General features: G+C 55.9%; 1 protein-coding gene across 1 annotated transcript; it reads right to left on the minus strand.

Annotated features, from left to right (window-relative positions):
• Positions 1-9,503: 9,503 nt before the first annotated feature.
• On the minus strand, positions 9,504-10,192 carry LOC105518585 (putative uncharacterized protein FLJ45983; the record flags this gene model as incomplete). The annotated part of the gene is made up of 1 exon (XM_011951625.1): positions 9,504-10,192. A coding segment is annotated over one exon (279 nt), but the record flags the coding sequence as incomplete, so codon positions are not given.

A 10,192-nucleotide genomic window follows, 5' to 3' on the forward strand; every position in this document is an offset into this window, starting at 1 on the left:
CCACCCCACCCGGGTTGCAGTTCTTGGTCCCGGAAATGTAGTGGTAGTCACGGTTCTGAAAGTTGAGTCTAACAAAAATGTTCTTTTATAAGAAGAAGCAGAAAACTGGATTGTTCCCATGTGATACCTCCTTTATGCCCTCTCAATTCCCACCCCACGCATATTTATAATAAAATAAATCTCAATGAGTGGAACTGGAAGATGAGAACTTTCACACCCGGTGGTGTGTGCTGTCCTGTGGCAGAGTGCGCTTTAAAGAACTAAACCAATCTGAGTATTTATAGGAAGGTAGAACAATTGAAAAGGGAGGGTGACTCTGAATACTGATGGGCAGAAAGAAAAATACGTGTTTTAGGGAAAAGAAACAAGATGTTGGAAACGCGGATGAATAAATATGTTGGTTCTGCAGCTCTACACAGAGCTGCAGAGCCTATGTGGCCACACGTTCTTTGGAAGATTGGAGATTCTGCCACTGATTACCTCTTCCTACGGAATCTCCTTTTTCTTTATCCAACAGGTAAACTTCATATCTACGTGGCCATCGTGGAGATCTGAACACGCTGTTTCTATTATCTATCAGTCATTTACTGATCCATCTTCTACTTCCACATGTCCAGTGACTTCCCTTTATATTTAAAATCCAATCAAATGCCTTAGCTTCTAGAAATGTGGTCTGATAAAACTTGCAGGATGTACCACAGGATTGAAAGTGGCTGGCACCGATGCCAATTAGGATGAGGTGTTTGCCTTCAGGAAGAGTCCCAAAGCTGAGCTCTGTCTCCAGGACCAGGGTTCTGGTCCATCTCGCTAGCTGGTTCAGCTCTGAATCTCCCTCTGAGAAGCATGAACGCCCGCCCGGGACAAAAGGCTAAAATACTGGTGGTAGGGGCTTCAGCGAGGGTAAATGGAGCCAGAGAGGCCTGAAGCAGGGCGCAGGATCATGGGGTGTGAGGAAGAGGTGACCAGCAGTGGGTGTTCGTGTCTGTGTGTGGCTGTGAGTGGATCCGTGCCTGGGCTGGGACTCTAGGCATGCACCCCACTCAAAAACTTTTCGGTGTAAAGGTTCCCTCCAGAAAGTCCTAAAACCTGGGAGCAAAACCACCCCTGTCCTCTCAGGCATGTTAGGTTAGGGTGGGCTCTGAGCAACTGGCCTCCACTGCTCCCTAGTGTGTAAGCTATAGACAGTTGTCCCTGTATACATAATGCCATTTACTCTCTCTTCTCTCCTCGTCCTCTGTCACCCCCAAGTATATTTACACACACAGAAACCAGAGCCACGAATCAGTGAGCCAGAGTGGTAGCTTTTAAAATTCAGGGAGCGACTTGGGGCTTCATTAAAGCAGTATCCTTGCTGTGTGCCTGGCCAAATGTCCACTCGTCAGAAATAAATCTTCAGCCCTACTGCCCAGGAAGTCCGACCAAGCTACTACCAGGGAGGATTTCTCTCCCTTTGCTTCCTTCTCAGAATAAATTCTCTCCTTCCTCCCCCACTTCCTCCCCACCCTCAAACCTGTCCCAGCTTTCCTGGAATACCTCACCCTAATCAGCAGGATTTCCACCCCAAGCCCATCAAGACAGCAAGAAATGTCCAGCTGGCAGCATTTGCCCCTGTCTGACCATTAAATTGGAAAACAGCAGTATTTTTATTAAGCCCTTTGGATTTTCTTTTTAAAGCCTGAGTCTCTTTGGCAGCTAAATTTCCTTTCATCAAGGCATCTTCCCTTAAAGGTAGAATTGGGGTGATGGGGAGATGTGTGTAGGCCATCAGATTTCACAACCCCTCACCAAGGAGTCACTTTAGACCCGAGAAAAGCAAGTGCCCGCGTCAGCAGAAAAGGAACGGGGAGCGAGGCCGCCAGATCGACGGGAAACAGGCGGAGAGAGGGTCGCCGGCGATCAGGGCCTGGGTGGCCCGGGGGACGGAGGAGAGACAGGAGAGCCCGCCTTGGGTCTCAGAGGGTGCTCTTGCGGGTTCCAGGTTCTAAGGGAAAAGGGCTTTCCCCTGGGAGGCGAGCCAAAGGCGGGAAGGGAGGAGGGGCAGGAGAATGAGGACGAGAAGCCGGAGAGGGGAGCTTGGAGGAAGATGCATTGTCCCCTCCGGCCTAGTGGTCGGCGAGTTGAGGTACAGTTAATGCCCGGGTCAAGGAGACAACTGTCGCCGCCTTGGTGACCGATGCCCCCTCCCTGAGCCCCCGCCCTAGTCCCCACGGGGGAGCAGCGCGCAAGAAGGGAGGAGGCGGTGTTGGGACCCTCCGGGGATCCGGAATGCCAGCGACGCTTCTTTTCCCAGCAGCAGGGACCTTCCTGGGACAGGCCAGGCAGCCCCCACCCCCTCGACCCCGTTCGTCAGGGCAACAGGTTGGGTGCAAGCTGTCAAGAGATGGCCTTCTCCCTGCGTCCTCGAAACGCGCCAAGAACGTGGCTCTGCCGCTTGGTGGCGGAAGGCGGGAGGGACAGGGCAGGAAGGTGGAGGAGGGGCTGCATTCGTGACGACGGGGGGCGGAGGGGGAAGGACTTCGGGACTCCCCAGAGGGCAGACAGACCCGGCCAACTTGGCAAATCATAAGTCCCTCTCCCTGGACCCTTGGCCTAAACTTCCCCCAGGGGTGTGCAGCGGAGACGCACGTGGGTTGGCTGACGGGCTGGGGTGCGCCTGGGTGGAGGCTGGTTTGGGGTTCTGACGGCTGGAGGCAGGCCACGGAACCAGAGGAGAGGGCAGGAGGCCCCACCGCGCAGAGCTACGGCACGGCTCCTAGCGTGGCGCCCCCAGCCTGGGCATCGCGCTCAGCCGCTCTCTGAACCCCATGTCCACGCAGCTTCGCCCTCACCCCACCTCCACCTCTGTCCACACCCCAGTTCTCCCGACTCTAGGGACCAAGTGCCTGGGCCTCCCCGCCACGAAATGGCCACCCCCCAAACCCTTTGCCCCATGAAAATAGCAACTCCTTTCTATCCAACCGGTTGGAGCACAAGAAACTTCTTGACTTCCTGGCCCAGCCACAGACAAATTTTGTTTTATTTCTCCCCAAAGATTTATTTATTTTTAAAGTCAGTCTCCATATTCTTATTGTATAAATATTGTGAAGGAAAAAGTCTACCTGTCAAAACAAATGGACTCTGGCCTTTCTACCCCAATGTTTATGGAGTTTCATTTTACTCTTGCCGAAATTTATTCATGACAGATTCTCTCTCCGTGGATTATTTTGATCTCTTCACCAGCAGGGGTAGGGATGGTACCGGAGAGAGGTGGTTTTGCAGAGAGGGCTGGAGTTTACTTGGCCCTACGGGTGGCCCAACAGGATCATTTTCTTTCTGACATTTTATCTCCAGCGCGACCTCTGATTCCTGCTTTCTTATCTCACTCTCCTAGAAGTAGATTTGTCCTAGAAGTTTTCTTAAAAAGAATTGAGGCAGCGCACGGTGGCTCACGCCTGTAATCCCAGCACTTTGAGAAGCAGAGGCGGGCGGATCATGAGGTCAGGAGTTCGAGACCAGCCTGGCCAATATGGTGAAATCCCGTCTCTACTAAAAATACAGAAAATTAGCTGGGTGTGGTGGCGGGAGCCTGTAGTCCCATCTACTTGGGAGGCTGAGGCAGGAGAATCGCTTGAACCTGGGAGGCAGAGGTTGCAGTGAGCTAAGATGGCACCACTGCACTCCAGCCTGAGTGACAGAGTGAGACTCCGACTCAAAAAAACAAAACAAAACAAAACAAAACAAAAAACCACAAAAAACTGAGACCCCTGGAGAATCCCCCCAGCCTCTAGTATGTGTGCCCAAGGACACTGCATCTCCAAATATTCTCATGTCTACTCCAAGGAGGGTCAAGGGGTAGCAGCCAGTCACCCAGCATCCTGCACATCCTAACTTTTACAGGGCAACTACGGCTCAGGAGAGATGAAGGTAGAATCGGGGCGTTTTGGAGGCGTCAGCATAGACAGGAACAGGAGAAATAGTCGGAAGGGAGAGGGAGAGCCCTGGAGGGCAGAGACCCTAGCTCCTTCGCCCTGCTAATGGATGACACTGGCTGGACCAAGACACCCCCCTGCATCCCCACTGCTCCCAAAAGTGGAAGGAAAATGCCATGCATGGGTTTATGCCTACGGTAATGACCTAGTCCGCACTTCTGATGACATGTGTAGCGTTAATTCCAACCCTACCAGAAGACAGCGGGCTGTGCAGACGCCAGGTGCCGGTCACATTTCAGGCCGCCTTTCCCCACCCCCCCAGCTCTGTCAGTTTCACACACCTCTGAGGTGCGGTTTGCCTGTTTGCAAAAGGGGGTGAAATTCATTCCCTCGCTCTTTCTCCTTCCCTCCCTCCCTTTCCCTCTTCGCAACCCGGAAGAGCTCCGCTCTCTACAGTGAGCAGGAGAAGGCGGAGGGGAGGGGGCTCCCAGGAAGAACGCACATCGCCCAGGTTTTACCTCTCGCTGGAAGCCCGCCTGAGATGCGGTGAGCAGTTCCAGCGGCCAGGACGGCAGCGGCGGCCACAGTGGCGAAGTCTGCCTGTCATTTCTGCCTTCAGATCTCCGGGCGAGTCAGGAAAAAAAAAATAAAAAACAGCTGGCCCTCGGGAGCGAGCTGCCCAGGTCAGTGAATATCACTCTCTTCCCTCTCTAACTCCACACTCCCTCTCCCCACTCCACGTGGAGAGAATTAGGAGGAGGCCTCCTCTCCAAAGGGCAGACTGCCTCTGAAAGAAACTCAACTAGAACCCAGTTCCCATTGTTCTTTTTAGTCCCTGGAAATCTCTGGGTTTCTGTGGTGACCTTGGGCGGGCACGGTGTGTGAGTGTGTGGATGTCCTCGTTTGCGGGAAAGAGCTGGTAGAAGTGGGGATGTGAAGAAAAACCCAGCGGAAGAATGAGAGCCCGTGGGAATGCTTGGAAAGGGCCGGAGACACGTTTCCCACTGCAAGGAGGGCAGAGGATTGGGGAAGACAACTCCTGTGCCCAGGAGCCTTCTCCTAAAGGTGGCTTCAGCGTCAATTTCATGTTTATTTTCCTCTGTTTTAAAGCGCGTGTTGAGGCTCATTGTCTCTGCATACAATTAAATAAACAGCTGTGCGCTGTAAGATAAAGTTGGAACCCAGATGTGTCAGCATCTGGCATAGCCCCGGGAAGCTAGGGGTTGGGAGGCTTCTTTGCTTCCAGGAGCACCCTGAGGTGGGTGAGAAAACCGCAGCCTCCCCAGAGGTTGCCCAGGGGCATCTGAAGCGGAAGGGGCAGAGAGGAAAAGATTTGGACTTAACTTCTCGGACATCAGACCAACAGACCTCCAAAAAGTCACTCAAAGGCAGTTGCCCCCTGAAGACAGATAATGTTAAAATGTCAAGGAAGTGAAGTGAGTCTGGGCAGGACAGCTGCTATTATACACGCCTTCTCTTTCTCTGGGATAAGGACAGGGTGCCTGAGGAAAGTGACATGGGTGATTCTCTGGCAAGGGCAGGGAGGAAAGGGAGTCCAGTGGCACAGCATCTCCCTCGGCTTGGTTCCCATATTTCCTGGTCCTTCTCTCCTCCCCATTGTCCATGCTCACCACGATGCTGGGGTCGCAGATGGGACATTAAGAACTTTAAAGGGATACATGATGAAGCAGCATTTCTGAAGTCTCCTCTGCTTACCGGCTGCTGCAGGGAAGGTAGTGGTAGTGACCATGGGTGGGCTGGGGACTAGCCAGTCACGTTGAGTCCATCCAGGCATCTGTAAATGAGATGCTTGGGGGCCCACATAGCTGATTGTGTGTGTGTGTGTGTGTGTGTGTGAGAGAGAGAGAGAGAGAGAGAGGCTTACCATGACCTATTTGTGCCATTCAGAAGAATGGAATTGTTTTCTACCCATTTGAACCCAGTCGGGGTGTGGTGTCAGTTCAGACCAAGACCCCATTGGGTGTGTGGTCGCATGGTGGGTCTGATTATGGAGTCTCTCGGTGGGATCAAGCAGGAGTCTCTGCTTGCAGCTTCCAGCCAGCTGCCTCCTAAAGCCCAAAGTCCCTGGCCTAAGAAGCCGCAGGGCTTAGAAAATGCGGAGTGGCTGCAATCCACCGGCCCATCCTCCACTCTGCACAAGAGGTCTCTGCCAGCCCCAGCACTGGGGCTGTTCTGTCCCCACCAAAAGCAAGGAGACCTGGCAAGCTGCATTTTTCTTTATTTGACATTTGCAACCTACCTTCTTGCAAAAGATAAATGAGGTGGGGACAGTCAGGGGTGCAGAGAAGGGATGGGAGTGGGAACTCCTGAGCATTCTTCAGTAGGGGTTTTCTGTTAGGGTTTCCAGCTGCCCCGGGACACACAGAGTGCCTGGGGAACCGGCAGGTGCGTGGGAGCCAGGTGGCTGAGAACCCCTCTTCTGGAGGTTAAAGCAGTTTGTGTCCTGGAACCATAGGAGATGGCGGGGAATTAGGGATCCTGATAAGGTGTGTGGGGCAGATCCCAAAACCACTTCTGTCCTCTAGCATTCAGTTATATTTAACCATTTCTAGGCTGTACTGAAGTAATGTCTCATTCTTGGTGCCTGGGCTATTTTACACATAAATGTGCATTCTTCTGGTATGTCTTTGTGTGCAGACCAAATCTTTCCCATCTTTTTTCCTTAATGGTTGGAATAACCAGAGAGAGGCTTTGCAGCCTCCAAGGGAGCAAACTGAGAATCTCCTTTTTGCTTTGGCTGCTGGGCTGACCGGAGTTGGGCTGCAGAGGTGGGTGCGGCAGCGAGCAAGAAGCAGCTGCCCGAGGCGTCCCGGCTGAGGTCCGCCGGGTGTCCGTCGCTGCTGGACTGCTGGCGCTAGTGAAGAACAGGCACATGCGTCTGGTTGCTGTTTTGTTTTGTATAACAAATTGCTTGGGGTCCGCGAGGTGGAAGGCAGCCTACAGCTGAGCTGCCGGGAGGGAGAGGCTGTGGGTAGGGGGCAGCCCGGGACCAAGGGAGGCCGGGAGAAGGGTGCGCACGCCAAACCTTCTCCTTTGCACCTCTGAGCCAGGCACAAACATGGATTTTTTAGCAGGGGGTCTCTAGCACGTCCAAAGGAAGACACGAACGGCTTGTGCTTTTAAAAGTGCGCCTCTACTGTCTCCAGGATCTGAACGGAGTCCCTCTCCCCCTCTTTTCCTACCCCTGCTGTGAACACTCCGCCTGCCAGATCGTCCCGCTACAATCACACTCCAGTTCCTTGGCTAATACAAAGCAGTCAAAACACAATAGTCCCCAGATAAAGACCTCCTTCCAAAAAGGCCAAACTGAAGCAGACGGAGGAGACTCGGGTGAGGCCCGCGCTGGGGGCTGGGGCTGTAGTTGGCCAGGGGCCTCAGGAGCTGGGTAGCTGTGAGGAGGTGGGTGTCCAGGCAGGGGTAGTGGAGCAGGTGACTCCACTGGCGGTCCTGAGCACCGCGTGCACCCCACCTCACCCGGCAATGCTAAGGTCTGGTGGGCCAAGCCTTGAAATGGGTGAATTTCTGCCAGGCTGGAGCCTTTCCTAGGTGCAGGGGCTGGAGTCCTGGGTGCTATAGCAGTGAGGCTGAGGGGTGCCCTGGGAGGGAGGAGAGGCCGGGTCTAGAAGTAGCAAGCTCCTAAGAGTCACTGATGCCGCTGAGGGCAGGGTAAGCGGTTCCGGCTTACCCTGGAGACCCAGGGCGGCCGGCTGGGCTGCCTCCATCCCTTCTTTTTCTTCGGCGGCATCCACCTGTTCCAGGAGGGGGGAGAGAGCTGAAAAGGGCACTTTTCCTCCAGGGTGACTCCAATTGCTTTCCACTCACCCTCAAGGCGAGTTCTTTCTCTCCCACCCAACCCAGGGCTCCCCCCAACTGCCACCCGCCTCACGTGTGCGTTGTTAAACCCGAAAGCAGAAATCCCCTGTCTTCTCCCTTCCCGTCTCCCCCTTTCCGCTGCACCCCTACCTACCCAATTTTTATCTCGCTACAATCAGGGGTTTTCTCAACCGGGGAAAAGGTGGTAGTGGCTGTGGGAGGCTCAGGATCCCTCGAAGTGGAGGCCGGAGCCGGGCTGGGGGCGGAGTGCGGGGGCGGGGGTAATCTCCCAGCGCATCTCCTCTTTTTTGACTCTCCCCACCACTCGCGGCTCCTCCTGGCCTGGGCGGGTTTCCTTCCGAGTTTTAAACGGTGGTAGATGAATAAGCAAAACAAAAATACAGGAAAAAAAAGAAAAAGAAAAAAGAAATGAAGGAAAAGAAAAAAGGGCAAATCAAATCACATACCACCCCCAAAACGATGGCTCATTTCACAGGGAAGGTAGACTCCGGGCCCGGGGCGCGTGGGCGTGGGAGCCGCGGGGAGAATTGCCCCTTGGACGCACCCGCCTCCATCATCTTCCCTTCGCCAGTGAGTTTTAGGGCCCCTCTTTCTCTGCTTTCCCCCAGGTTCCCTGCTCGCTGGGTTTTGTTTGAGAAGAGCCAGCCTTGCTGGGCCGGGATCCTCAACCAGCATTGCCCACTGCCCGGCTGCTTTCTCCTCCCGTTTAGATCTTGCTCCCCGCTCTCCGCATTTCAGCTCGCCAGGGAAAGAAAAAGGGGGCCCGGGTGGCAGATGCAGAGATAATAAGTATTTAACCTGCGCGGTCCGGGGCGCCGTGCCGCAGCGAGCTCCCCGCGGTGTGGCCCGCGCAGCCGGGGCCAGCGGTGGCGCCTGGAGCCGTGTCCCCGGCATAACCCTCCCGCCCGACAGCCGGCGAGCTGTTTATACAGCTTTACCTGTGCTATAGTCCTATCCAGTAAAAACCCTCGCTCGGCCAGGGTAACCTAATCCAGGGGCCGAGGCGGAGGAGGGGGCAGTGAGACTGGCTGGGTTGGAGAGGGAGGTGTGCGCGCGCCACTATCCGGGATCTCTCCTTTGCCCCTCCTCCCACCATAGGGAAGGAAATTTGGACATGGTTCGGGTGACCGAAATGGGGACCCGGGGCTAAGGAGGAAGGAGGCCAGTTTTCACGACCCAGTCCTGCGGCTTCTCTCCTTTGAACAGGCGCTGGGGACCTGCGCGGCGGCCACAGCTGGACGCGCGCAGCGAAAGGCGCGGCGGGCCCGGGGGCGCCCGGCGTGGGTTAGCGAGGCCGGGGACAAGTTTCCCGCCCTGACCTGGCTCAGGTCGCCCTCGCCCCGCTTTCATCTTGCCCCTGTCGCCCTTTCCAATTCCCACACTGAAGGCAAAGCGAGCAAGGAAAGGAGCCGGCGCCTCCCCAAGCGGACCCTCCCTTCCGCGCAGCCTCGGCCACTCTTCCAGAGCGCCCCGGCGCGGACTGCGGCCGGCGCAGGGAATCGAATTAAACGCCTTTGGGCGGTTATTGTCTTTGGCTAATTGCTCGAACAATGGCCTCTATTAAAATGGAGACACCCAATTAAAGGCCCCGCCGGGCCATGCTCTGCTCCCGGCAAAGCTCTGTCCCCCGGCCTGCGGCGTGTAGACCGCGAGGCCGCGGACCTGGCTGGTGCTGGGCGCTGGCGCCGGCCTCGACACCTTTGGCCTCCACTTCCTCCCCAGACTCACAGCGACAGCGGCCGCTTCACACTGTTTTTATTGACCGATCGCAGCCCAGCAAGATTGATCGAGCTGGAATGGGAAGGGACTTCTCCTCCCCCAGGCCCGGCTCGTCAGGGCCTCGGGCCGTGCTGCAGTTTCTGGCCTTTGGTGTCGCTCCCCGCCCCCCAGCCTCGCAGATTCCCGGTTTCTTTTCTGTCTTTAACTGCGCGGCCGGGTCCGCCCAGGCCGGCGCCGGGACTCAGGGGGGAGGGACTCGGCGGCGCGGCTCGGCTCCGCTTCTTTCTCCTGCCTGCAAATATTTGCTGCCTTGCTGGAAATCCGACGATTTCGCGCGCGCTCTGCTTGCAAAGTCTTTAAGTAAACACGCTCAAATGACCGCCCCGGGCGGCCCGAGGCACGCTCTCTCCCCCTGCGCGGGATTAGTAACTTTAGGACTTCGACCCCGGGGCTCCACTTTGCCGGTTACCCAGGTCGGGCAGCGCGCAGGCGCCCGGGGCCGGTTCTCCCGGCACCTCGGCCCCGCGGAGCTCGCCTGGAAGCATCGGTTGCTTGGCTCGAGTGGGTAGCGCGAGCATCTCCGCAGCCTGGGTCCGTAGCTCTAGGGCTGAGCCCCGGAAAGCCGCGACTCCTCTCTGCGCCATGGCCTCTGCTTTCTGTACCCGACTGGGTTTCCCCACTTCCACCGGGACAGGGTCTCTTCGCCCCTG

The sequence above is a fragment of the Colobus angolensis genome, unplaced genomic scaffold, assembly GCF_000951035.1.
Source record: "Colobus angolensis palliatus isolate OR3802 unplaced genomic scaffold, Cang.pa_1.0 Scaffold321, whole genome shotgun sequence".
NCBI lineage: Eukaryota > Metazoa > Chordata > Mammalia > Primates > Cercopithecidae > Colobus > Colobus angolensis.